The 27,688-nt window shown below is 49.1% G+C and overlaps 2 protein-coding genes and 1 long non-coding RNA gene across 14 annotated transcripts; 2 read left to right on the top strand and 1 right to left on the bottom strand.

Moving 5' to 3' along the window:
- On the top strand, positions 1-18,848 carry ICAM2 (intercellular adhesion molecule 2). Of its 2 annotated transcripts, none has more exons than XM_003811355.5 (5): positions 1-397; positions 14,710-14,814; positions 16,072-16,338; positions 17,480-17,800; positions 18,518-18,848. In XM_003811355.5, exons 2-5 carry the CDS (start codon positions 14,754-14,756, stop codon positions 18,694-18,696), a joined length of 828 nt encoding a protein of 275 aa, XP_003811403.1. In that variant the 5' UTR covers positions 1-397; positions 14,710-14,753; the 3' UTR covers positions 18,697-18,848. The 2 variants fall into 2 exon arrangements, with proteins under 2 accessions (XP_003811403.1, XP_034798613.1); XM_034942722.3 differs by lacking the exon at positions 1-397 and adding an exon at positions 464-514.
- On the bottom strand, positions 17,589-23,207 carry PRR29 (proline rich 29). Of its 10 annotated transcripts, none has more exons than XM_003811359.6 (6): positions 23,000-23,197; positions 22,641-22,716; positions 22,348-22,454; positions 20,129-20,355; positions 19,902-19,972; positions 17,589-19,706 (listed from the first exon to the last, which is right to left on the bottom strand). In XM_003811359.6, the coding sequence occupies exons 1-6, from the start codon at positions 23,147-23,149 to the stop codon at positions 19,678-19,680; spliced, it is 660 nt and encodes a 219-aa protein (XP_003811407.2). In that variant the 5' UTR covers positions 23,150-23,197; the 3' UTR covers positions 17,589-19,677. The 10 variants fall into 10 exon arrangements, with proteins under 10 accessions (XP_003811407.2, XP_034798611.2, XP_008962023.3 ...); XM_034942720.3 differs by having other exon boundaries at positions 19,000-19,706; positions 22,641-22,695; positions 23,000-23,200; XM_008963775.4 differs by having other exon boundaries at positions 19,000-19,706; positions 22,348-22,716; positions 23,000-23,203.
- On the top strand, positions 22,455-26,207 carry LOC134729527 (uncharacterized). 2 transcript variants are annotated; one of them, XR_010110701.1, is made up of 2 exons: positions 22,455-22,590; positions 24,161-26,207. It is a non-coding gene; the product is annotated as an uncharacterized LOC134729527 (long non-coding RNA). The 2 variants fall into 2 exon arrangements; XR_010110700.1 differs by lacking the exon at positions 22,455-22,590 and adding an exon at positions 23,110-23,659.
- The last annotated feature ends 1,481 nt before the right edge of the window (positions 26,208-27,688 follow it).

Below are 27,688 nucleotides of genomic sequence, written 5' to 3'. Positions count from 1 at the left end.
TGCCTGTGGTCCCGGTTACTCTGCGGGCTGAGGCACAAGAATCACGTGAACTCGGGAGGCAGAGGTTGCAGTAAGCCGAGATCACACCACTGCACTCCAGCCTGGGTGACTGAGACTCAGTCTAAAAAAAAAAAAAAAAAATTGAAATGGTAAATTCTGTTGTGTACGTTTTACCACAATTTAAAAAAAAAAAGCGGGATGGGAGTGGAGCTAAATGAGGCTAGTTTAGGGTGGGAACCGGGGCACAGGAAGCACGTCACTTCTGGTGGGGAGTGGGGGGAGGGAGAAGACTGAATAACAAGCCGTGAACTGGGCAGCTGTGACACGTGCACCTTGTCACCTTGTCACCAATTTCCTGCCCGGGATCCCAGAGCTACCCTTCTTGGAGCCCACAGGGGTAAGGTTGAGCTTCTCACTTTCCCTCCAATGAAGCTTGGCAGCATGGGAAGAATTTTGGCAGTGTCGAGGTCTGAGTTTTAGTCCGTTCCCCTCTCTGGGTCTCAGTTTCTCGCTGGTAAGTGCAGGGGTTGGGGAATCCCCAGCGCTCCTGTGGCTCGACATCCTGCACTCTGTGAAGCTCCTGCCCTGCCCTGCTGGGTCTCTGAGCTCACGCACTTGCCCTGGCGCTCCTTTCCTGATTTGTCTCCCCTCTCTCCTTCCTCTGCTCTGCCATCTCGGTGGCCGATGTAGAAATGTAGGGCTGCCTCCTTATTTAGGGGCCCACGTGGGCTGTGATCTGGACCATCTGAGCTGATGCAGAGGGGAAGGGACAGTCCCTGTTCTCCCCGGCAGGCGTGGTGGTTTCATAATGAATCGCAGTCACTCACTTCCTACCTGCCTCGGTTCGAGGGGGTCTTTCCTAACCCATGGCTCACATTCCCATGAAGCCTCTTCTTTCTAGGCACGTAGAAAGGCCCTTTTTCCCTTTTATTATTTTTGTAAAATTTACTAGGTAACGCATAAAAAGCATATGTAACATACATATACATCATACTGCACAGTAATATACCAAACACACCTGAAGCTGCCACTCAGCACAAGGATGGAGTATCACCAAACTGCAAACACCACTTATCTGCTTTTTTTTTTTTTTTTTTTTTTTGAGACAGAATTTTCATTCTTGTCGCCCAGGCTGGAGTGCAGTGGCACAATCTTGGCTCACCACAACCTTCGCCTGCTGGGTTCAAGCGATTCTCTTGTCTCAGCCTCCCAAGTAGCTGGGACTACAGGTGCGCATGCCACCATGCCCAGCTAATTTTTGTGTTTTTGGTAGCGACAGGGTTTCACTATGTTGGCCAGGAGAGTCTCGATCTCTTGACCTCATGATCCGCCCACCTCGGCCTCCCAAAATGCTGGGATTACAGGCGTGAGCCACGGCGCCTGGCCACCATTTGTCCACTTTTATGCTACTTGCCTCCCACCCACAGGTAGTCACCCTCTGGAATTTTGTGTTTATTGTTCTCTTATTTTTAAGTGCTTTATTACATATGCATCTCTATTTATTTATTTATTTATTTATTTACTGAGATGGGGTCACACTATATTGCCCAAGCTGGAGTGTAGTGGCTATTCACAGGCATGATCATAGCACACTACAACCTCGAACTCCTGGGATCCAGTGATCTTCCCACCTCAGCCTCCTGATTAGTTGGGACTACAGTCTTGAACTGCTGCGCCTGGCTATGCCTATTTCTTTTTATTTTATGAAACAGTTATAGAGCGTTACTGTGTGCTAGGCACTGTTCTAAATGCTTTAAAATATTTACTTATTTTATTTGTTTAATCTGCACAAAAACCCTATGAGGAAGATACTATTATTGATTCCTTTTTGCAGATAAGGAAATTGAGGCACTGAAAGATTAAGTGATTTGCTCAAGGTCACACAGATAGTAAGAAGTAAGGCCGGGAGCAGTCGCTCATGCCTGTAATCCCAGCACTTTGGGAGGCCAAGGCAGGAGGATCATGAGGTCAAGAGATAGAGACGGTCCTGGCCAACAAGATGAAACCCCATCTCTACTAAAAATACAAAAATTAGCTGGGTGTGGTGGCGTACGCCTGTAGTTTCAGCTATTCGGGAGACTGAGGCAGGAGAATAGCTCGAACCTGGGAGGTGGAGGTTGCAGTAAGCCAAGATCGCGCCACTGCACTCCAGCCTGGGCGACAGAACGAGACCCCATCTCAAAAAAAAAAAAAAAAAAAAAAAAAAAGAGAAGTAAACACAAGGACATGTCTGGTTCTTAGTGGGACAGCGTTTCTAGGGCATACATCTAAGAATTGAACTGTGAGTTACAGGGTATAAGAATATTCCGTTTACAAGTTAATGCCTAATTATCTCTGAGAGCACCAATATACACTCTCATCAGCAGTTAGAAGGGTGTCTATTAACCTACGGCCTCTCCAACAATTGGTCTTGTCATATTTCTTAACTTTTGCCAACCTAATACATATAAAATAGTATCGGTCCCATTGTAATTTTAATTTTAATTTCCCTGGCTACTCGAGCTAAATAATCTTTTCACTTGTTTAGACATGTTTCCTTTTCTTTGAAATGTTTCTTTGAGTCTTTTTTTTTTTTTTTTTTTTTTTTTTTTGAGACAGAGTCTCACTCTGTCACCCAGGCTGGAATGCAGTGTCGCGATCTCGGCTCACTGCAAGCTCCGCCTCCTAGGTTCACGCCATTCTCCTGCCTCAGCCTCCCGAGTAGCTGGGACTACAGGTGCCCGCCACCATGCCTGGCTAATTTTTTTGTATTTTTAGTAGCGATGGGGTTTCACCATGTTGGCCAGGATGGTCTCGATCTTCTGACCGCGTGATCAGCCCACCTCGGCCTCCCAAAGTGCTGGGGTCACAGCCGCACCCGACCTGTTTCTTTGTATCTTAGTCAAAGATACCAATTGTTGATTTTATGATTGACAATTTCGAGGTCTTGCCCTAAGGATATGGAAATACTCTCCTATATTTTCTTATAAAGATTTTTTTCACATATAAATCCTTAATCTAAATGGAATTGATTTCTATATTTGGTGTGAGATAGGGATACATTTTCCCCTTTTTTTCTCCATATGGTTAATCAATTGATCCTGTGTCATTTAACAGGCCCTTCTTTTACCCAGTGATCTTCTATGTCATCTTTGTCATGCATCAAAGTTTCAAACAAGCATAGGTGTATTTCTGGGCTCTTTATTCTGTTTCATCAGTTAATTTGCCTATACCTACACTAACACCATATTTTACAGAAAGTCTTAATATCTAGCACAGCAAATCCCTCACCTTATTCATTTCCTTTAGGGGCGTCTTGGTTCTTTTGTTCTTCCATATAAACCTTAAAATCAGCTTTCAGTTTCCATGAAAAACCCTATTGGGGTTAATTGGAATTGCACTGACCCTATAGATCAGTTACAGAATAATTTACATCTTTATAATATTGAATTTCCTATCCATGAACATGTGTTATCTCTCCATTTATTTAGATTGTCTTTAATATTTTTCAATAAAGTATTATAATTTTCTTACTATAGGTCTTATAGTTCTAGGTTTTGTTAGTTTTCTTGCTCTACTTTTTTGACTGTTATAAATGATGTATTTTTTAAATTATGTTTTTGTATGTTACTGATACACACAAGAACAACCAATTTTTGAATATTGATCTTTTAGCTAGTTGCCTTGCTAAAATCTCTTATTACTTTGAATCACTTGCCTGATGATTCTTTTGGATTTTCTACCTGGGTAGTCACGCCATATACAAATACTGATGGTTTTGATCGCCTTTCCTTCCTTCCTTCCTTCTTCCTTTTTTCCTTCCTTCCTTCTTTCCTTCCTTTCCTTTTACTGCAATGTATAAGACCTTTGGTACAATATTAAACAGAGGCAGAAATCATAGGCATCTTTGTCTCTTCCTGATTTTAAAGGAAATTCTCCTAAGATTTACTCATTAAAAACAATATAGAAGTTTTATGTAAGTTTTCTTTATCAGGTTAAGGACATTTGCTTCTAATTTGCTAAGAGCTTGTATCATAAAAGGGTGTTGAATGTTGTCAATTTTTTTAATCTGTTGATATTATCGTATGTTTTTTCTTTTTAAATCTGTTAATGTAAGTTTTAGTTTGGTCTCCTTTTGCTCTAAAGCAGAATCCTTTGTTCCAAAGCAGAGGCTGGAGCAAGGACTTAGATTCAGATAGGTTATTTGAGAGGTGATTCCAGGAAGCAGGGGGTGAAGGAGCAGGGAAAACAGACAGGAAGGAAGGAAAAGCCCATTTAAAGGAGGGTGACTGATGTTGCAGCTGTAGGCGACGGAAGCTTATTCTGCTGAGACCTCTGATAAAACTACAGGATGTCTCCCAGAATTGCCCACTGGCAAGAAGGAGGCTGGAAAGTATATCCACTGGCTCCTGTTCCCCAACTGGGTGAGGATCGCATTCTAGGGAACTTAACTCTCCCACACTTCTGGGAATCACTAGCTGGCAAGTAAATTGTTCCTAAAGCATTGAAGAAGACCCTGAGACAAAAAGCAAAAAGAAGCATAGTATAAGTTTGGGGGTAGGTGGAGGGGCACTGGCAGCTTAAAAGGGAGTCTAGGCTTGCACAAAATCATCCACTGTAGGGACAGCTGAAATCAGCAGAGGGCAGAAGTGATATGACACAGAGCACCAAAGTCTACTATTACCAACATAATAAATAATGTTTATAGACATTTCTTCGTTGTTAAACCATCCTTGCATACCTGAGATAAACCCAACTAGAATGTGATGTCTTTTGGTTTTTACACTGCCAGATTTGATTTACCAGTATTTTTCTTATAACTGTTGCATTTATAGTCATGAGTGAAACTGGCCTCTAATATTGCTTTCTCTTCCTGTACTTGTCTTGTTTAGATATTAAGGTTACACTGGCCTCATGGAAAGAGTTAATGTTTTCATTTTTTCCATTCTCAGAAAGTGTTTTTATAAAATTAGAATTACTAACCAGGCACAGTGCTGTATGCCTATAGTCCCAGTTACTCAAGAGACTAAGGCAGGAAGATCTCTTGAGCCCAAGAGTTTGAGACTAGCCTGGGCAATATAGCAAAACTCCATTTCTAAAAAAAAAAAAAATAATAATAATTTTTTTTAAAGAGTTACCCTTACTTGAACTTCTGCAAAACCATCTAGACCTGGTATTTTCTTCATGGGAAGATCTTTAAATTACTGATTCAAGTTTTTTTGTTTTCTTTTATTTTTTTCTCGGAGACATGGTCTCACTTTGTTACCTAGGCTAGAGTACAGTGGCGTAATCTCAGTTTACTGCAGCCTCAACCTCCCAGGCTCAAGCCATCCCCCTAACTCCACCTCCCAAGTAGTTGTGACTACAGGCGTGTGCCACCACGCCTGGCTAATTTTTGTATTTTTTGTAGAGATGGGGTTTTGTCATGTTGCCCATGCTGGTCTCAAACTCTTGGGCTCAAGGGATCTTCCCACCTCAGCCTTCCAAAGTGCTGGGATTAGCCATAAGCACTTTCTTGGAATTACCTGTGAGCCACTATGCCCGGCCCTGATTCAATTTCTTTAATAGTTATAGAACCATTTAGGCTTTTTATTTCTTCTTAAATAAGTTTGGTAAGTTATATTTGTCTAAGACTTGATCTACTTCAATTCCTATGTTGAAGCATAACTTTTTTATAGTCTTCTTTATTTTTCATTGTGGTAAAATACACATAACATAAAATGTACCAAATTAACCATTTTTAAGTGTACACTTCAGCAATTAATGCTAAGTATGTTCTCATTGTTTTGCAACCCATCTCCAGAAATTTTTCCATCTTGCAAAACCAGAACTAAACCCATTTGAAGGACTCTCATTTCCCCTCTCCCACAGCCCCTGGCAACTACTGTTTCACTTTCTGTTTCTATAAATTTGTATAGTTTTCTTTCTTCTCATGTTTACGTTTCCGTTTACATTCCTAATCATGTTTACGCATGCCTTCTTTTTCTTTATATATCGATTTCACTGGAGACTTGCCTATCCTATTGAGTTTTGTAGGGAAGGGTTTTTTTGTAATATTTTTATTTTAATAGAGAGATAATATCGCACTCTGTTGCCCAGGCTGGTCTCAAACCCCTGAGCTCAGGTGATCCTTCTGCCTTGGCCTCCCAAAGTGCTAGGATTATAGGCATGAATCACCATGCCTGGCCATCAGACTTATTTTCCTTCTTTCTTTCTTTCTTTCTTTCTTTCTTTCTTTCTTTCTTTCTTTCTTTCTTTCTTCCTTCCTTCCTTCCTTCCTTCCTTTCTTTCTTTCTTTCTTTTCTTTCTTTCTTTCTTTCTTTCTCTTTCTTCCTTTCTTTCTCTCTTTCTTTCTTTCTCTCTCTCTCCCTCCCTCCCTCCCTTTCTTTCTTGCTTCCTCTCTCTCTTTCTTTCTTTCTTCCTTCCTTCCTTCCTCTCTCTTTCTTTCTCTCTCTCTCTCCCTTCCTTCCTTTCTTTCTTTCTTCCTTCCTTCCTTCCTTCCCCTCTCTCTCTCCTTCTCTCTCTCTTTCCCTCCCTCCCTCCCCTTCCTTCCTTCCTTCTTTCCTTCTTTCTTTCTTTCTTTCTTTCTTTCTTTCTTTCTTTCTTTCTTTCTTTCTTTCTTTCTTTCTTTCTTTCTTTCTTTCTTTCTTTCTTATGTGATCTTACCATGTTGCCCAGGCCTGTCTCAAATTCCTGGGCAGGGGCAATCCTCCTGCCTTGACCTCCCAAAGTGCTGGGATTACAGGCATGAGCCACTGCATCTGGCCCAGAGTTCTTTTCTAATACAAGCATTCTAGTCTATAGATTTCCCTCCAAGCACAACTTTTGCGCCTCACAGAAATTTTAACGTGGTATTTTCATTATCATTCAATTTTAGGAATTTATAAATGTGTCATTATGATTTCTTCTTTGACTAATGCATTAGATTATGTTTTTAAACTGTCAAATATATAAGGGTTTTTAAACTCATCTTCTTGAAGAATTTGTATTCTCTACTTTATAGATGCAGTTCAAGCATTTACACCACTGATTTTTTTTTCTGTCCGCATCATTACTCATAATTAAGAGACATATGTTAAAATTTCCTGTTGTGATGGTGGTTTTACCTCTTTATAGTTCTATATGGGAGTATATAGAACTATAAAGAGTATATATAGAAGTATATAGTTCTATATAGAAACTTCTATATAGAAGTTTAGAACTATTGTAACTTCCTGGTGAATTGACCCTTTATTCCAGGTACTCACTCTATCCCTAATAAATGTTTTTGTCTTTAAATTCATTTTTGTCTGATATAAATATAGCTTTCCAAGCTTTCTTTTGGTGTTTGCCTAGTATATCTTTTTCATCCTTTGACTTTCAACCAATTCCATATCCTTATGCATGAAGTATGTCTCTTGTAAACAACAAACAACATAGAGCTGAGCTTTGTGTTTTAGTATTTTTTTTTTTTCTTTTTTGAGATAGGAACTCACCCTATCACCCAGGCTGGAGTGCAGTGGCACGATCTTGGCTCACTGCAACCTCCACCTCCTGGGTTCAAGCAATTCTCCCACCTCAGCCTCCCAAGTAGCTGAGACTACAGGCACACATCACCACACCTGGCTAATTTTTGTATTTGTATTTGTTTTTGTATTTTTTTATTTCTTGAGACAGAGTGAGACTCTATTGCCCAGGCTGGAGTGCAGTGGTGCGATCTCAACTCACTGCAAGCTCTGCCTCCCATGTTCAGGCAATTCTCATGCCTCAGCCTCCTGAGTAGCTGAGACCACAGGCACACGCCACCATGTCCAGCTAATTTTTGTATTTTTAGTAGAGAGTGGTTTCACCATGTTGGCCACGCTGGTCTCGAACTCCTGACCTCAGGTAATCCACTCGCCCCAGCCTCCCAAAGTGCTGGGATTACCAGCATAAGCCACCACACTCAGCTTTCTTCTTAAATTTTTTTAACTAAGGATTGTTTGGATTGTTTTTATACAATTTTAAGCCTCTCTAGTGGTTTAGAATTTATATACTTTATCTCTACTGGTTTTCCTTGAAATTTTACATGTTCTTTTAATATTTGACAAAAATTGTAGAGTCACTATTCAGTATACATGGAGGGATTGGTTTCAGAACCCTCCCAACAGATACCAAAATTTGAGGATGCTCAAGTCCCTAATATAAAATTGCATAGCATTTTCGTATAACCTACAGACATCCTCCTGTATACTTTAAACTATCTCTAGATTATTTAGAACATCTAATACAGTGTTACACATCCCTTCATTCACGTGGATTCAACAGTACTTGGTGTGCAGCAAACCCAAGTTTTGCTTTTTTAAATGTTGTGTAAACATTTTAATAATTTTTTTTTCTTTTGAAACAGAATTTTGCTGTGTTACCCAAGCTGGAGTGCAGTGGCACAGTCTCAGCTCACAGCAACCTCCACCTCCTGGGTTCAAGCAATTCTCCTGCTTCAGCCACCCGAGTAGCTAGGATTACAGATACACACCACTATGCCCGGCCAATTGTTATATATATATTTAGTAGAGATGGGGTTCCACCATGTTGTCCAGGCTGGTCTCAAACTCCTGACCTCAAGTGATCCACCCGCCTCAGCCTCCCAAAGTGCTGGGATTACAGGCATGAGCCACCTTGCCCAGCCTAAAATTTTTAAAATAATAGACACAGGGTCTCACTATGTTGTCCAGGCTGGTTTCAAACTCCTGGGTTCAATCAATCCTCCTGCCTCAACCTCCCAAAGTGCTGGGATTACAAGTGTGAGCCACCATACCTGGCCAGTATTTGCCTTTCTATGCCTGTCTTATTTCACTTAACACATTGTCCTCCAGGTTTGTTCATGTTGTCAAAAATGACAGGATTTCCTTCTTTTTAAGGCTGAATAGTATTCCACTGTATATATGTATCAGATTTTCTTTATCCATTCATCCACTGTTGGGCACTTAGTTTGATTCTATATCTTGTCTATTGTGAATAATGCTGCAATGAACATGGGAGTGCAGATATCTCTTTGACATGCTGGTTTCACTTCATTTGGATATATACCCAGTAGTGGGATTGCTAGATCCTCTGTAGTTCTACTTTTAATTTTTTGAGGAGCCTCCATTCTATTTTCCATAACAGCTGTACTAATTCACATTCTTCCTAACTGCATGTAAGCATTCCTTTTTCTCTACATTCTCATCAACACGTATCTCTTTTTAAAAAGTATTATTATTGTTTTTTAGAGACAGGGTCTCCCTGTGTTGCCCAGGCTGATCTCAAACTCCTGGGTTCAAGGGATCCTCCTGCCTCAGCCTCCCAAAGTATTAGGATTACAGACATGAGCCATCATGCCCAGCTGTCATCAACACTTATCTCTTGTCTTTTTGAAAATAGCCATTCTAACAGGTGTGAAGTGATATCTCATTGTGGGTTTAATTTGCATTTCCTTAATAATTAGTGATGGTGGGCACTCCTTAATATACCTCTTGGCCATTTGTATGTCCTCTTTTTTTGAGATGGAGTCTTGCTCTGTCACCCAGGCTGAAGTGCAGTGGCGCGATCTCGGCTCACCGCAACCTCTGCCTCCCAGGTTCAAGCAATTCTCCTGCCTCAGCCTCCCGAGGAGCTGAGACTACAGGCGTGTGCCACTATGCCCAGCTACTTTTTTGTGTTTTTAGTAGAGACAGGGTTTCACCGTGTTAGCCAGGATGGTCTCCATCTCCTGACTTTGTGATCCACCCACCTCGGCCTTCCAAAGTGCTGGGATTATGGGTGTAAGCCACCACGCCTGGCCCATTTGTATGTCTTCTTTTGAGAAATGTCTGCTCAGGTCCTTTGCCCATTTTTGTTTATTTTTTTCATCTTTCTCTTTATTCTGACAACATTATATGGCATTAAATAAAGTCCAAGAGACATTGGGATGGTCTGTGCCCATTTTAAAATTGTGGTTTTTTTTCTTGCTATTGAGTTGTTTGAGTTTCTTATATATTTTGGATATTAGCCCCTTACTGCATGTATGGCTTGCAAATATTTTCTCCAATTCCTTATATAACTTAAAATGTGTCCTCCCTCCTAAAAAATTCCAAGTTAGAATCTTAGAATGCTTTAACTCCAATCCTTCCTTATATATTCTTACCCAGTATTTTAGTTTTGAACTTCTAAAACTTCTCAAAATAAACATTATAATGATTAATATTACCATTATTGTAAACAATATTTGTTTGGAGTTGTGTACTCATTTGCCATTTTATTTTCTTGCCCTTCTTTGCATAGCAAACTGTTCTGTAATCATTTTTTCTTCTTACTGAAGCACATTTTTAAATGCTCATTTAGGTATTTTGGGGGATAAACTTTTTGTTTATCTGTTTTTGTTAACTTTGGTTCTTGAAAGATGGTTTTGCTGGGTACACAATTCTAATAGTTTTTTTTTTTTTGCTTTCAAACAAGAGAGGAAAGTCACTGGATTAGGACCCTGTCAGAGCATAATCCTTCCAAAGCTCTGTGGGAGAGATGAGTTCACTTTCTAAACTGAGACTCTAATCTCCCCTCCCCTCAAAAATTCTCTCACGTTTTCCAGAACTATCTTAACTCCTCCAGTTTTATAGCCCCCTTCCTTGAGAAACTTAGGGATCCAGAGAGCAAAACAGGAGACATTTCATGGTGAAAACAATTTCCCAGGAAGGACCCCAAGTTTCTTCTCTCTTCTACATCATGGTCAGTTTCCTCTTATTCCTGTGTTACAGGACCAACAGGTGTGTAGGCCCACTGCTGTGCGGCAACAGGCCAATTACACTGACACAGCAGGGTTTCCTGCAGAGAAAAAGTTTAATGATCCCGGGGTGCCAAATGAGGAGATCGGGGAGACCGTCAAATCCATCTCCCCAAAGAGTTCTGGGCTGGGATTTTAGAGGACATTGTGGAGGGCAAGAGGCTGGTAAACTGGGGTCAATGACTGGTCGAGGTAAGGGGATAAAATCACTGGAATATGGAAACTGCATTCTTTTGTGAGTCAGCTCCTCATGGGGTCCTTCAGGCCAGCTGGCATCAATTGGGTCCTGCAGACTGGCTGGCATCAGTGGGGTCCTTCAGACCAGCTAGCATCAGTGGGGTCCTTCAGACCAGCCTGCATGAGTACTTTCACTGGTATGCAGGACCTGAAAGAATATCTCAAAGGGAAGACTTAACATTTTATAATGTTCAAGCTGTTACCTTTAGAGCAGTTAAGGGAACTCTAATCCTATGACAGAGTCTGCATAATTCTGGGGCAATAGGCACCGAGCAACTATGAGGAAGCAGGTCAGAGAGCATGCTGACCTAATGATTAATGTTGAGTGTGCTACAAGCTCTTTTCCTGTCGTGGACATTTTGTAGGGCAAGCCCCACAGTAACTCTCTGTACGCAAGGACCCATGTCCAAACCTCCCATGGGCAGGTTTGAAGGGTCAGGACTTTCCACCGTATTCAGCCTGGATAGCTCTTTCACTTCTGCAACACGATTCCTGAGTGAACACAGAGTCATCGCTGGGCACCTAACCCAGCCCACCCCCATCAGAGTCCACCCCTTACCCCTACAACCAGCACTTTCCCCATAACAATTCTAGATCACCTTCCATCTTGGATTAAGGGTACCTCCTACACTGAGTTGACTTTCCTTCCTTTCAGCTTCTTCAGTTGTGGGGCATGAGCACGCACAGCTGCTGGCTCATGTGCGTCTAGTGTTAGGACTAGAAAGGGAAGGGTCTGGCTAGAAGGAACCGGCTCTGGTTCAGAAAGTCCCAGGAAAACCTCTGCTCAGAGGCGGGCAGATCACGAGGTCAGGAGTTCGAGACCAGCCTGGCCAACAGAGTGAAACCCCCATCTCTACTAAAAATACAAAAATTAGCTGGGCATGGTGGTGGGCACCTGTAATCCTAGCTACTCAGGAGGCTGAGGCAGGAGAATCACTTGAACCCAGGAGGCGGACGTTGCAGTGAGCTGAGATTGCATCACTGCACTCCAGCCTGGGTGACAGAGCGAGACTCCATCTCAAAAAAAGAAAACCTTTGTGCAGGCCTAACTCAAAGTGCCCATCCTCAAGGAGTAAGGTACCATGATTGGCCTTGTTTACATTATAAGGTCAGCCTTGTGGGCTTGGGAAGCAGAGGCTTTAGCAGTAGCAGGAGGAAGATGCTGGACAAAAAAAAAAAAACAGTAAATGCTTAGGACCTAAAACTAAAAACAGCCTTCGCCCAAGCTTGTTTAGGACAAACTCTCTCATTCATTCACTAATCCATGCATGCACCCATCCATCTACCAATTCAGCAATGATGAAGCACCTACTGTGTGCCAGGCAGTGTCCTACACTGGGTGGATGTAGCAGTACATGAGATTCAGCTTCTGCCCTCACTGTTGATGGGCCAGTGGGGAGGCAGGGAGGTTGATGTGTCAACGGTTAGAATACAGTAACTATTTCTAACAAATAGATGGTCACATGCCCGGTGTGTCCCAGCCAAGCAGGGCCTGCCCAGGAAGGATGGGAGACATCACAGGAGGAGATGGGGGGTAGGAACTGGGGCCTGTGCTTTCGGGGAGGACGTTGGGCTGCAGAAGCCTTGCTTGAAGAGGGAATCAGGCTGGCCCTTCTGTGTATGCAGGTGGGATTCCCAAGCACTGTCCCTTCCAGAAGCTGTTTGGAGCACTCCAGGCGTGGATCACCCCACCTTCCCACAGTCCCTCACAGTGAGGCAGGCCCCAGAACCTTCCTCTGGCCTTCTGCTATGTTGCTTTTCCCTCTTGAGGGTCTCCTGGGAACCAGGCTCCTAACAATCCTCTTCTTGCGCCTGCTCGGGCGGGCTTCAACAGTCACCACGGCAGGCTATCATTCATGGTGACTTCATTTTTTCTAGGTATGTGATCTTGAACAAGTCATTTAACCTTGACGTGCCTCAGTTTTCCCATCTGTGAGATGGAGACAGTAACAGTACCTGCCTCAGAGAGTTAGGGGATTAATTGGTTAATATTTATAGAGTGTTTGTGACAGTGCCCGACCTGTAGTAAGTAAATGTTTACTATTATTATTATTGATGTTGTTATTGTTATTATTATTCTGACTCAGTGGAGGACACAGAGTCTCCACTACAGCAATGTCCCCATCCCCACCCTTCTGTCCCAGCCCCTGGCTTGGGTTTCAGGAGTGTTTCCTGCTCTCAGGACTTTGCCGGCCCCACATGAAATCAGATTCCTTCAGGCTGGGGGTGAAACTCCACCCTGTTCTCCTTTTCTCTGCTGGCCCCAGGCCCTGCCCCTTCCTCCCTGCATCATTCCCAAGTCCAGCAACCCCGTCCAGGGACTTCCCTGGGTCCAGGCTGACAATGGCAGCCCTTGATGGTTGTGTACAGTAGTAACCGCCTTTGGCCTCAGCAGTGAGGGAAGGGCAGGACCTCACCCTGCCCTCCCAACCCAGAATGGAGCTTGGCCAAAGTCCTGAGGATTCTGGGGCATCCCTTTGGAAAGGCCCCATCAGGGGTTCCCCTGAGAAAGCAAGAAGTCCTGCTCTTTCCCTGCCTGGTTGCAAAAGGGATCTTAGGCAGAACTGAGGGATGAGACTGTGTGGCGATCCCCCAGGAAGGTCCTCTCGTCCATTGAAATCCCTCCCTTACCTGCTCACTGCTTCTGCGGATTCCTCCCTAGGAATAAAGTGAAACACCTCAGGCTCCAACCCTCCCAACCTAAGGCTCCCTCCTGGAGGGAGAGAGAGGATGGAGGACATCAGGTAGGCCAGGAAATGAAGGCCATGGTTTGGGGGTGTGGCTGCAGCCAGACTGACCCCATTCTCTGTCTGTGCCTGGGTTGCTGGGGACTATTATGGGATGCATTTCCTGAAGCTCTGGGCCTCAAGTTGGCCCTGAATCAGCTGAGTCAAGATCAAGTCTAGGTTGAAAACTGAGTGAGGGCCAGGTGCGGTGGCTCAGGCCTGTAATCCCAGCACTTTGGGAGGCCAAGGCAGGCAGATCACCTGAGGTCAGGAGTTCAAGACCAGCCTAGCCAACATGGTGAAACCCCATCTCTATTAAAAATACAAAATTAGCTGGGTGTGGTGATGCAATCCTGCAATGTCAGCTACTCTGGAGGCTGAGGCAGGAGAATTGCTTGAATCTGGGAGGCAGAGGTTGCAGTGAACCAAAAATTGTGCCACAGCACTCCAGCCTAGGCGACAAGAGTGAGACTCCATCTCAAAAAAAAAAAGAAAAGAAAACTGAGTGGGATGTGAAGGTTTATGCAGAATTGCACCAGGCATTTAGCAGGAGAAGCTCAAATTCCCGTCCAGTCTTCCTTAGAAAAGCCCAAGTCACTGTCCCCTTTTGCTATGGTAACTGCAAGTCCTGGACAGGTCCTGGCCTTTGGATGGTTGTCTCCCAGGCATGACTCCAACAATGCATCCCATGGGATTTGGGGTTCCCCAGATCTGGGGCTTGTAGGCCTGACTCTCCCCTGTGCACACGTCTCATACACGCATGCGTGCACCCATTGCCTGCCCCGCCCCTTGCACAGGGAGTCAGCAGGGAGGACTGGGTTATGCCCTGCTTATCAGCAGCTTCCCAGCTTCCTCTGCCTGGATTCTTAGAGGCCTGGGGTCCTAGAACCAGCTGGTGTACGTGGCTTCCCAAAGATCTCTCAGATAATGAGAGGAAATGCAGTCATCAGTTTGCAGAAGGCTAGGGATTCTGGGCCATAGCTCAGACCTGCGCCCACCATCTCCCTCCAGGCAGCCCTTGGCTGGTCCCTGTGAGCCCGTGGACACTGCCAGAGATGTCCTCTTTCAGTTACAGGACCCTGACTGTGGCCCTCTTCGCCCTGATCTGCTGTCCAGGTAAGCCAGTTTCCTGGGGTTCCTGATTTGGCACATGCCAGCCGAGAGGGTGGGGGAGCCCCATTCCCTGTGGCTTCAGGTGGAAGAGAAGTCCCAAAAGTTGCTGAGGTTCTTAGGTTTTTTTGTTTTGTTTTAAGACAGGGTCTCGGTGTGTCACCCAGGCTGGAGTACAGTGGCATGATCATGGCTCACTGCACCTCCCTGGGCTTGGGTGATCCTCCCACCTCAGCCTCCTGAGTAGCTGGGATCACAGGTGAGAGCCACCATGCCCAGCTAATTTTTGTATTTTTTGTAGAGATGGCAGGGGCTGGTCTCCAACTCCTGGGCTCAAGTGATCCACCCGCCTTGGTCTCCCAAAGTGCTGGGATTACAGGCATGAGCCACCATGCCCAGCCTGCTGAAGCTTTTTAAATTTTTTATTTTTATTATAGGCAGGTTCCTGTTCTGTTGCCCAGACTGGAGTGCAGGGTGTGATCATAGCTCACTGCAGCCTCCAACTCCTGGGCTCAACAATCCTCCTGCCCCAGCCTTTGAACTGCTGGCCCCCTTCCCCTGGATCACTGCCCCCGAGTATCTGCAGGGCGTGCCACGCCCCTGCATGCCTTTGCCCACAGAGTCACCATCTGGGTGAGGCCTTCATTAAGCACAGTATTTAAAGTGGCCTCACCCCCACTCCCTGCTCCCTTTCTCGGCGCTTTCCTGCCATCTGACCGCTGGGTGCTCTGCCTGTCACTGTTTACTGGAGCTCCGCCAGGGCAGTGTTTGGTCTACTGTGATCACTGCTGTATCCCCAGAGCCTGATGCTTTGGACATAGCAGGTGTTCAAAAAGTGTTTGTGCAAGAAAGGAAAGGAGGGAGGGCTACAGAGGGCCCTCTGTGGGAGGGCTTTATGGGGGAGGGGACATTTGGGCTGACCTTAAAGACTGAGTGGGATCCCACTCCATGGAGATGGAGCACAGCCTGAGGAAGACTAATCTGGAGCTGATGGGCAGATGGGCTGGAGGAAGGAGAGCCAGAGGCAGGGTGTCAGCTAGGGGGCTGGAGGAAGGACAGCCAGAGGCAGGGAGTCAGCTGGGGGGTGGCCTCCTGGTCTAGCCGGGGCCATGACACCTGACAAGGGGAAAGTAGCAGCGGGGTCCCCAATGACCTTTCCTCTTCAGCCCCTGACCCAGGAGCCAGACTGCCTCAATGGACAGCTCCACTGGAGGGCAGGGGGCGGGGGGATGACACGACTGCCCAGTGTTTCTGGTTTTCCAGGATCGGATGAGAAGGTATTCGAGGTACACGTGAGGCCAAAGAAGCTGGCGGTTGAGCCCAAAGGGTCCCTCAAGGTCAACTGCAGCACCACCTGTAACCAGCCTGAAGTGGGTGGTCTGGAGACCTCTCTAGATAAGATTCTGCTGGACGAACAGGCTCAGTGGAAACATTACTTGGTCTCAAACATCTCCCATGACACGGTCCTCCAATGCCACTTCACCTGCTCCGGGAAGCAGGAGTCAATGAATTCCAACGTCAGCGTGTACCGTGAGTGGCTGTGTGCGGGGCCCTCCTCTCCCCTGGGACAGAGGCTGTGTCTACTGAATGCACACAGAGCCCCTCTGTGCCTGCTCCTGGGCACTGTCATCGTGGGGCCCTGCCTCCCTGAGCTCCTGGGGTGACAAGGGGCAGGACCAGGCCAGCCCTTGGTTGGATGCCTTGAGCCCGCTGGCATCTCAAGACGCAGACAACCCACATTTTGAGTCTTGCTTAGGGGAGGACAATCTAACCAACATTTAGCCAAATCCAGAAGTCATTTCCCAACATAGCTGAGTCACCAGAGCACCCCATGTCCCGTGCCAAGTAGTGGGGTCACCATCAGGGGAGCTGAGCCTGTCCATCTCACGGCAAGAAGGTTGAAGTGTCGCCAAGGGTTTTTATCTTCCCCTCAGGGCCCACAGCAAATGTGTGGCCATCACACTCCACCTGCACATGAGCCATGAAAACCTTCCAGATGGGCTGGGATAGGACATCTTGGCGCTAAGGGTATCACCTGGGTCCATTCCATCACCAGTTTCAGTGGATCAATGAACAGAAAAACATCTTAAATCCAACATATTTTCTTGGGGTGGGAGGTGGGGTGAGTGGAAGTGAAGTATTCTAATTCAAAAGAGAATCCAGGGCACCCCCTCGGGTGGTTGAATACGTGAGGAATCGTGGTGGCCATGGCCCTGACCCTGGAGAACCTGGGCAGGTCTGGCTCTGGCCTCTGCCTCCTAAGTGATGAACTTCACAGCTCAGTTCCTCCAGTGCCCAGTTCCAGTGAGCAATGCCCATCTAAGTCTCTCTCAACGTGATCACCCAACTGTTTAATGTTTGAAATTTATATTTCATTTCTGAAGGAGAGGAGACAGACCCAAACTTTTATATCTTTCCAGTTGGCTGTACAATTTCTGAACCTTGTCCTTGTAGACACCTGGTCACCAGAAACCATCATGTCTGTAAAACTACCACACAGTCCAGCCTCCATCCTCAACTGCCGCCCTCTTCCTCTCCGCACTGGAGCCGGCCAGGCCACTTCCTCCCCAACCGTGGAACACCATGGTGACAGGAGATGGCCCTGGCCAGGGGGAGGCTGCTGGGACTGCACCCCCATCCTGACCAGACCTCCCTCCTTTGTCCCCTGCAGAGCCTCCAAGGCAGGTCATCCTGACACTGCAACCCACTTTGGTGGCTGTGGGCAAGTCCTTCACCATTGAGTGCAGGGTGCCCACCGTGGAGCCCCTGGACAGCCTCACCCTCTTCCTGTTCCGTGGCAATGAGACTCTGCACTATGAGACCTTCGGGAAGGCAGCCCCTGCTCTGCAGGAGGCCACAGTCACATTCAACAGCACGGCTGACAGAGACGATGGCCACCGCAACTTCTCCTGCCTGGCTGTGCTGGACTTGATGTCTCGCGGTGGCAACATCTTTCACAAACACTCAGCCCCGAAGATGTTGGAGATCTATGGTGAGGGGAGATCCGTGGATGGAGTTGGGAGTGAGAAGTCACTTTCAGCCCCTCGGGGGAAGAAAAATCTCGAGTCCCACTTGGGAAGCAAACACCCAGGAGCCCACCCTTCACCCTGAGGCTTCCCTCTTACTCTCCCTCTTCCCTGAAGTTCTTTCCAAGTCCCCAGCTTGGACCTCAACTGCTCCAGAGGTCGGGAGAGGTCAACTGTTCCTCGGCCACCATCAAGCCCCATGACGTTGACTGCTCTCCCTGGCCTTGGCTCCCCTCCACAATGAGAAGTTTGGCCTGACTGCCCCCACTGAGGTCCCCAGAGCTCTGCTGCTTGGTGACTCTGGACGGCCGGCACACAGGGAGCTTGGCATGAAGTTCACTCAGCTCTGCCCAAGAAGGGGCTTGGCTGGGACCATGCCACCCTCCAGGCCACGGTGTCCAGCAGCTACACACTGGTCCCATGGCTGCTGACAAGGGGACATCTGCCCTCACAGCCACACAGAAGTCCAGCTGGTAGCCTGAGCCCTGGGCCACCTTTTTTCCAGATAATAATTTTAATGCAGACACCATTCACCACTCATCTCTGCAACTGGGGTGACTGCTGGATGCATGAGCGGGCGGCGGGGGCTGGGGGTCTGGGTTGGGGGTGGACTTCCACTCCCTTTTGGTCTCTGGTAACTGGGATCACAGGACGTCTAAGACCCTTGCCCCCTCCCTCCCCAGAGCCTGTGTCGGACAGCCAGATGGTCATCATAGTCACGGTGGTGTCGGTGTTGCTGTCCCTGTTCGTGACATCTGTCCTGCTCTGCTTCATCTTCGGCCAGCACTTGCGCCAGCAGCGGATGGGCACCTACGGGGTGCGAGCGGCTTGGAGGAGGCTGCCCCAGGCCTTCCGGCCATAGCAAGCATGAGTGGCATGGCCACCACCACGGTGGTCACTGGAACTCAGTGTGACTCCTCAGGGTTGAGGTCCAGCCCTGGCTGAAGGACTGTGACAGGCAGCAGAGACTTGGGACATTGCCTTTTCTAGCCTGAATACAAACACCTGGACTTAGCCCTGTGCCCACAGTGTCTCCTCCTGGGATAACAATGGCCAGGGAGGGGAGCCACCATGGGGGACCCCTCTCCCTAGATGCCTCCCTCCCCACCCTCTGCTTCACAGGGGCCTCCCAGCCCATGCAACAGGCCCCCATCTGGCCTGAGTAGCTCATTGCTACTGAGTGAGGGTGGGGAAAACACACCCTGGCCCAGGGGGCAGAGGACACACTGTTCCCACCTGGCCCCAGGAGACCTCAGGCCACTCCTGGCCACAGCAGGACAAAGCTCTGACCTCTCCTTTCTGCCAACAGAGCTGCTTCCTGGGATGAGGGGTGGGGGGCCCAGCGAACTGACTCTGCTCAGGGGCGCTGCCCAGCAAAGTCTCTCCCCGACCACTCTGGGCCCCTCCAGCCACCTCAAAGGGGCCTTCAAAGCTGTGGAAAGCAGAAGGAATCCCCCCCGCCTTGCTCCATTACTAGGCTGGAAGGAGATCTCATCATCCCAGAGAGAGGGGTGAGGGAGAGAGGATGGGGGCTCTGTTCCCAGGCCTCCCCCTGCTCCAGGCAGGAAGCAGTGGGGCAGAGGCGGGCTGACGTGGCTTCAAGGGCCTGGGTGGTGCTCTAAGGAGCTCTTACACCACAGCACAGATCCGGCCCGTCCAGGAACTCATTGGCGTGGGGCAGGGACTGATTTCCCCAGGAGAAGAGGGCCTGGCTGAGGTTGAGGGAGTGAGAAGGACTGCCAGCCATGGGCACCGGGGAGTCGACAAGAGAGGTGCAGGAGGCAGCTCCGGGGCTGTATCCAGAGCAGGAAGCTGGTGCAGTTCCCAGGGCCAGGGTCTGTCCTCATAGGAGGCTCTCGGCATCATAGTAGTCTGGGGAAACAAGAACCTCATCTTGACTCCCTCCTGTCTCAGTGGACCCCAAAGAGGTAAAGGGAAGGGGACAGGCCAGTTGCCTGTAGCAGTGATGGTAGGAAACCCCCAAACCCCACCAGAGGGCACAGGGCCCTCCTGGCCTCCTGATTCACTCCCAGGCCTGGGCCCCGCTGCCCACCACCCCAGCCCTACCTGAAGCCGGGGGTACATCAGCACCCACAGTCCCTGTGGCACTGGGGGGTGGGGGTGGGGGCACAGCTCTCCTGAGATGGGGGAAAGAAAAAGACCCCCATCAGAGGCCCAGGGGTGGCCTCTGGAGTTTCACCCACAAGTTATCTCCGCCGACCACCAGCCCCTGCACAGCTCTTCTGCAACTTCCAGCCCAGAGCAGAACCCTGGCAGCACCCAGCCTCACTTACACCTCCCTTTCCCTGGAGGCAGGACAGTGCTGAATCCTGGGCACGTCCTGCAAGTAGGGCTGACAAGCGGGGGTGGGGAAGAAGGGGGCTGGCCAGGGCAGCAGGGCACCCGGGGAGGGCATCAAATAGGGCAAGTAGTGGTGGTGAAACACCAAAGGCCCTTTCTCCCGTACGTCCATCTCCTCCTCCTCCTCCTCAGGCTCTTCCTGCGGAACCTCCAGGTAGACCTGGGGATTGTGCAAAACAGGGAGGGGAAATGAGAATCCACCATCAGGCTCTCCCCACCGCCACTCCTCCATTCCCCTAAGTTATTTCCTCCAGATAGGCTTTGTAAGAATGGCTTGTGGCCAGGCATGGTGGCTCATGCCTGTAATCCCAGCACTGTGGGAGGCCGAGGCGGGCGGATCACAAGGTCAGGAGATTGAGGCCATCCTGGCTAACACGGTGAAACCCCGTCTCTACTAAAAATACCAAAAAAAAAAAAAAATTAGCTGGGCATGGTGGTGGGCGCCTGTATTCCCAGCTACTCAGGAGGCTGAGGCAGGAGAATGGCGTGAACCCGGGAGGCGGAGCTTGCAGTGAGCAGAGATCGAGCTACTGCACTCCAGCCTGGGCGGCAGAGCGAGACTCCATCTCAAAAGAAAAAAAAGGAAAAAAAAAAAAAAAAAAGAATGGCTTGTGTAGGCGGGGCGCGGTGGCTCATGCCTGTAATCCCGGCACTTTGGGAGGCTGAGGCGGGCGGATCACAAGGTCAGGAGATCGAGACCATCCTGGCTAACACAGTGAAACCCCGTCTCTACTAAAAACACAAAAAAGTAGCCGGGTGTGGTGGCAGGCGCCTGTGGTCCCAGCTACTCGGGAGGCTGGGGCAGGAGAGTTGTTTGAACCCAGGAGGCGGAAGTTGCAGTGAGCCGAGATTGCATCACTATACTCCAGCCTAGGTGACAGAGAGAGACTCCGTCTCAAAAAAAAAAAAAAAAAAAGAAAAGAAAAGAAAAGAAAAAAAGAATGGCTTGTGTTTATTGAGCGTCTACTACATGCGGACAACAAATTGTGGAGACATTTACTCCTGTAGCTCAAGGACGTTGAGCAACTTGGCCACCCAGTTGATTCCAGGTGTGACCCCCAGAGCTGGGGCCAGGAGTCCACTGAGCTGTCCCCGGCCTCACCCCCGGCCCCTGGACCCACCTATGTGTCATCACTGAGGACCCAGGGGTGAGGGGTGGCAGTAGCTCCTCAGGGTCTCCTTCTGTCTGGATTCCTTGAACCCCTCTCCGCCTCCTCCGAGCTGAACAACATTCTCTCTCCACCCAGTCCCTGCTTCTCCTGACCTCAGGATGCCCACTATTGGCTGAGTAAGGCTCAGCCTTAGAGCTATATGCACATGCATGCACACACACGCTTGCACACACCCCCACTTGCACACACTTGCTTGCACGCACACACTTGCCTTCACAACCCGCTCGCACACACGTGCACGCACACCCTTGCACACGCACGTGAACACACTTGCACACACATATGCATGTACACAGCCTTGCACACACACGCATGCACACAGACACCCACTTGCACACACATACACACACACTTGCACACACACACTGCCGCACACGGTTTCCCCCATTCTGTCTCCTGACTCTGCCCCTGCCAGCCTGGATGGGGGACACACCCTTTGCCTCCTCCAAGGGTCAAAATCCTACCTGGCTTTCAAGGGCTGGTTCTAAGATCCTCTGCTCCTCCAAGTAGCCTGTCCCCATCCCCCAACCCTATGTGCACTTGTGCTTTGTACCTCTCCATGTGCCATCACAGCCAACCTGGCTTTGTATCCCTAACCATTCATTTATTCATTCACTCGTTCAACAAATTATCAGCGGAGCCCCTACACGGTGTCAGGCACCAGGCCAGACGCTCATGATGCATGGGGCAGGGTTACCAGGGTGCCTACCTTCCTGGAGCCTTAAGTCCAGTGGGGGAGGCACTGCAGGGAAACCTCCTTGAAAACAAGACCTCGGTGGTCTGGACTTTGGGGGTCTCTTCCCCGCCCCAACCTTTCATGGAGGCTGAAACATGACATGCCAAACAGCCCCAGCCAGAGAGACGGGCTGGCTTCCTGCTCCTCTGTCTCCCAGTTCTTTTCCCCCCTGAACAGGAACCCCAGGTGGATCCGCATCCCTGGACCCACAGGTGAGCGACCCCGGCGGCCCACCCACACGCACCTGAGGGCAGGGCGAGGCAGGCCGGGGCTGCAGCGCTCCAGCCACCAGGCGACTCAGCAGCAGCTGGTGCATCTGCGCGTTCTGCAGCATCATCAGTTCCAGCAGGTCTAGGAAGCGGGGTTCAGCAAGCCCACGCCGGGCCTCCGAGTCCCCCTCCCCCTGACACCCCTGTCCCAGGGGGTGAAGAATGGGTTGGCGGGTTGTGCTGCGGGGACTCCCAGAGGATGTGCGAGGCAGAAGAGGGTGAGTGGTGGTGATGGTGGGGGTGGGGTGGGGGGACCCGGGAGTCTCACCTTCCTTCACGCGGCCTGGCTGCGGGGGCGCAGGTGGGACGGCCCACGAGAGGGGCTGCAGGAAGGTGACCCAGGGCTGGGGGTGTGCGCGGAGTCAGCCAGGTGGGGTGGGGGGAATGGATGGGGACACGTCGCGAGCCCCAACCCCTCCCGGCCAGTGGCCTCCCTAACCCCGCAGGGGCCAGGTTCTCTCCTCCCCGCCCCGCGGCCTCCCTGCTCCCTGCCACGCCTCTTCCTCTCGGTTTGGGGCTGTCTCTCCTCGCCCCCCACCCCTCCAGGATCTGGCCCCTCCAGGGACAGCTCCCCACTCTGCCGTCTCCCAAGCTAAGGCAGGATCTGCTCCCGGGCTCAGCCCTCACCGTCGGGACTGCGCTCTGCGGTGGGGAGCGACCCCAGCTTCCGCCCGCCCCAGAGGCCATGGCTGGCGCCGGTTGCCTTGGCGACGCCGAGGACGCCAAGGTCTCTTCCCACGCATGCGCGGAGCCCGCCCGTGCTCCTGGGTCTTCCATCTCCCTGCTCCCTCCTGTCTCCTCCTCCGCGGACTTGGGGTCCCCAGGAGCCCTCCCCCGCCACCAGGAGGCCAGTCTCCTCCCCGGCATGTCCACCTCCCGCCGCGCTGCTCGGGGCTCCCCTCCCCTCCCCTTGCTGGTTCCCAGAACCGGGCCTGGGTTAGTGCGGGGAAGGGGGGTGTGTTTGTTGAGTGAATAAGCGAGTGATTGGGGAGGCTTGGTTTCGGGGTCCCAGAGCCCGATTGACTCAGCTGAAAAGTTCAGGAGAAACAGAGACTTTTGCAGGAGCAGGCTGGGGGCTAGGGCAGACGAGTGAGGAGGACAAAGGGTCTGTTCCCTGTCACTCTGACAGAGAGAGGGGCTTCCTGCCAGGAAAGAGTGGTTTCTGGAGCAGACCAAGGAAGGAAACACCGCCCGAATTCACGGAAGAGGCTGAGGACTCTGGCTGGAAACACGTGGCCGGCTTCTCGCCTCTCTCCTTGCGGCTATTTGCCCTGTTTCCTGGCCAAGGTGAGCCACTGCTCCTCAGACGAGGAAAATCGTGGTGACTTCAGCACCCGCGTCCCCAGTACTGTCTCCTGTACTGGAAAAGTTACCAAAGCACGCGTTCTTTCGACAGGAAGTTAGCAAGGTCTTCCTTGCTTAAGAACAGGTGAAGGGGGAGATCTATTTCTGCAGCTGTGACCATCCTAAGATAGGCCCCCGGCAGCAGTCAAGGAAAATCCAGACAGGAAGCTGGGCTTAGCACCCCGAGTAGCCCTTCCTCCACTCTCCATGTCAGCTCCCCTTCCTGCCAGTCCTGGAGTAAGAACCAGAAAGACCATTCCCACCTCCTCCTTTGCTCCGTAGTACCTGTCTCTAGGGGAGCAGGCTTGTGGTCATTACTTTACTGTCCCCATGGGTCTTATGGCTTCAACAGCCATTAACAAGCTGAGATCCAGGCACTGGGGTCACAGCCCCCCAGTGAGTAGAACACAGAGATGCCTCTCTCCATCTCCATTCTCATTCCAGGTAGAAAGAGAACCAGCCATTTTGCTCATCATCAACAAACCTTGACCAAGGAAGTGTCTGCATGTGCAATGTGCCATCTGAACCCTGGAGGCATAAGCAGTATGGTCACTTGTCCCAGCATTGTTGGGAAGTGAAAATGTATCCATGGAAAGAGAGCAGAAAGATAAGACTACGCCCCGGGGATAATGAAAAAGAGAGGACTTGACTGCTGAGGGATGGAGTTCCAAGGAAGGCAGTCCTTGATGGGGCCAAGCAGCAGGGGAAGACGGGCGCTATCAGGCTGGGGACAGAGCCCAAGCCAAGACCCAGGTGTATGAATGGACAGGACCTGAGATGACCCGGTGGGTCAAACTGTCTGACTGTAGAAGAGGAGCTGGGCAGAGAGCAGAGGTCCAGGGACAGGCCAACGTTTGGAATGCCAAGGTTTGGAATTTAGGCTTGGCCCTGTGGGTAATGGAGAGCTATCAGTGGGTTTCAAGCAAAAGGGAGATACCAAGTGCTGTGGCCAGCCATGTTTCAGGAAGATTGTTCTTGTCCACCTTTGTTTATGTCAACCACATTTAGAAGTAACAAATGTCTGATGGGGGTCAGGTGCGGTGGCTTGTGCCTATAGTGCCAGCTACTCAGGAGGCTGAGGCAGGAGGATCGCTCAAGCCCAGGGATTCAAGGATGCTGTGAGCTACGATCACGTCACTGCACTCCAGCCTGGGAAACAGGGTGAGACCCAGTTTCTAAAACAAACGAACAAACAAATGTCTGATGGGGATGCATCCTCCCAATAGAATACTATTCAGCCATGGATAATGTGGGAATAGAATATCTCTGTTGATGTGAAAAGTTGTCCAAGAGAGTTGAGTCAAAAATATCAGCAAGCATAGTAAGATCTTATTTTTGTTTTAAAAATCATATGCATAAGTCCAGGCACAGTGGCTCACGCCTGTAATCCCAGCAGTTTGGGAGGCCAAGGCAGGCAGATCACTTGAGGTCAGGAGTTCGGGACCAGCCTGGCCAACATGGTGAAACCCTGTCTCTACTAAAAATACAAAAATTAGCCGGGCGTGGTGGCGGGTGCCTGCAATCCCAGACACTCAGGAGGCTGAGGCAGGAGAATCGCTTGAACCTGGGAGGTGGAGGTTGCAGTGAGCCGAGATCATGCCACTGCACTTCAGCCTGGGCAACAGAGACTCCATCTAAAAAAAAAAAAATTCATATGCATATACATGTGTGTATGTACATGTGTGTGTGTGTGAATACACATACACACACACACAGATCCAACTGTGGAGCAGCTGTCAGAGCTGGCCTGTACCCGCAGCCTCCCCTAGAGTCTTCTGCAGAGGGTTCCTGCCCTCACCTACAGCCCCTCCACCTGAGGACACCTGGCCACAGGTAAGACAGGCCAGAAGGTGGCACAGGAGCAGCCCACAAGCAATAATGGATGGGAGTTGATAGCTAAACTCGCAGCCTCCTGGTCTCAGTGCGACAACTCTGAGGTGTCTCCCACAGAGACTCTCAGTGATGCCTGTGGGCTTGTGCCAAGGTGGCCCACAGTGACCTGCTCAGAAACACACACTTTACTGCCTTTTCTCCTCTCCCTGTCCCTTCTCTACTCTCTCGTAGTGCTCATTTGGATCTCCTTCCAAAGAAACGACTGCCCCCCAAGCCTTGTGTCAGGGTCTGCTTTTGGGGGATCCCAATGAAGACATCAGCCTCCTACTCGCTCCACATCTGCCTCCAGGCTACTGAAAACTCCTGGAAAAGGGACTTAAGTAGCTCTATGATACATCTGCATTCAGAGACGTGAAATACTGAAATAGACATTGAAGAAAATGAGTTTGGGTGTACAATGGTCAATAGATTCAACTGAAGCAAGGCTGGAGGCAGGGGGCCCAGCAAAGAGGCTGCCACACTTGTCCCTCTAAGGAAGCCTGCAGCGGGCTAGAGGTGGCCGTAGAAAACAGTCAGGAGGAGGTGATCATTCCAATGCCTCAGAGGTAAAAGGGCATGTTAACCGCTTGTGTTTTGAAAAACAAGGCTGAGATCAAAACTATCTGACTTATGGTATTCCATTCGATTTATTTGTCAAAAGAAACGGAAGCATTTGCCATGAAGAAAGGAAAGCCACACACTTATCTGCCTGAGCTATTTTGCTCATAGAAGATCTCACATCAGCGCAGCAGAATAGGAGATGACTTACTTTCCTGCTATTTGACTTGCCTGCTATTATTTTCTTTGAGACACTGAACACTCCACCTATTTCTTTTTTATTTTCTTCTCAATAGGAACTCTTGTTGGCCTCTTTGGATTATTTTGTTTTTCAGATTTTTTTTTTTTTTTTTTTTTTTTTTAGTGATCCAAGACAATATGTGCTAAAAGTCCTCCCCATTGCCTTGGTAAATCTATTTCTGGGAATAAGCTAAACATAGGAAAAGATTTATACTCAAACATGTTCATCATAGTGTTATTTTTAAAGGGTTAAAAATTAAACATTTGGCAGGACATGGTGGCTTACGCCTGTAATCGCAGCACTCTGGGAGGCCGTGGCAGGTGGGTCATCTGAGGTCAGGAGTTTGAGACCAGCCTGGCCAACATGATGAAACCCTGTCTCTACTAAAAATACAAAAATTAGCCAGGCTTGGTGGTGGGCACTTGTAATCCCAGCTACTCAGGAGTCTAAGGCAGAAGAATTGCTTGAACCCAGGAGGTGGAGGTTGCACTGAGCTGAGATGGTGCCATTGCACTGGGCGACAGAGTGAGACTCTGTCTCGAAAAAAAAGAAAAAGGAAAAATTGAACGTTACCCAATATCTAATAATAGGGGGATGGTTGAGTGAATTAAGGCAATTCACTCAAAAGAATATTGTGCCATTATTAGAAACCATGGAACTGTGAAAATAAGCTACCTCCTCTTTTCCTCAGATGGAAATGGAGAAAAAAGGGCCCTTTCTAAGAATTCAAGTGGAAATTTCAAAGCTATTTTTGGCACAGTTGAGGAAGCATTGTTCAGAGAGTGACCCCAGCAAATCAGCCCTTTCCTTGGGTGCAGTTCCTAAAGATACACAAATTGGAAGGAGCTGCAATATCAAAGTTGAAGGAAAGGAACTAAGTATTGCTCTGCAGAATTATGTTATTGACTGGATATGCGGGAGAGAGGGAATCTTGAAAATTCAACAGTGAAGAAACCTCAATTTTCTGCCTAGAGGCTCTAGCTGCACTGTTTCTGCAAATTATGGTTATCCTGGTGAGATACTCGGGTGTGCTTTTGTCCAACAGACACCTGCAGGTACTCTGAGGACTTACAAGTGAGCGCATTGCATAGGTGGGATGCCCCGTGATGGGGACCTGGCTTTGAGGTCCCACTCCATTGGAACTGCACTGTGGGGTGGAGTACCAGAGCCTCCCCTCCCGGCCCCCTGGAGTCAGGGTGCCACCACCCATGGGGGAGCATCCTGATGCAGCTCCCAGGAAATCACCCCAACCAAACCATTCATGGAGGAAGCTGACTGAGCAGGCTGGGGTTGGGGTGGAG

The sequence above is a fragment of the Pan paniscus genome, chromosome 19, assembly GCF_029289425.2.
Source record: "Pan paniscus chromosome 19, NHGRI_mPanPan1-v2.0_pri, whole genome shotgun sequence".
In the NCBI taxonomy this organism is placed as follows: domain Eukaryota; kingdom Metazoa; phylum Chordata; class Mammalia; order Primates; family Hominidae; genus Pan; species Pan paniscus.
Note: the sequence above shows the minus strand (reverse complement) of the source record. Positions and strands in the feature narration are given on the sequence as shown.

Excerpts from the sequence above, each read along its gene's own strand:
- ICAM2 (XM_003811355.5), top strand. The coding sequence starts at position 14,754 with ATGTCCTCTTTCAGTTACAGGACCCTGACTGTGGCCCTCTTCGCCCTG. Across the intron at positions 16,339-17,479 it reads TTCCAACGTCAGCGTGTACC|AGCCTCCAAGGCAGGTCATC; the intron begins GTGAGTGGCTGT and ends TGTCCCCTGCAG. Across the intron at positions 17,801-18,517 it reads GAAGATGTTGGAGATCTATG|AGCCTGTGTCGGACAGCCAG; the intron begins GTGAGGGGAGAT and ends CTCCCTCCCCAG.
- PRR29 (XM_008963775.4), bottom strand. The coding sequence starts at position 23,149 with ATGGAAGACCCAGGAGCACGGGCGGGCTCCGCGCATGCGTGGGAAGAG. Across the intron at positions 22,717-22,999 it reads CGCAGAGCGCAGTCCCGACG|CCCTGGGTCACCTTCCTGCA; the intron begins GTGAGGGCTGAG and ends GCACACCCCCAG. Across the intron at positions 20,356-22,347 it reads CTGCCTCGCCCTGCCCTCAG|GTCTACCTGGAGGTTCCGCA; the intron begins GTGCGTGTGGGT and ends CACAATCCCCAG.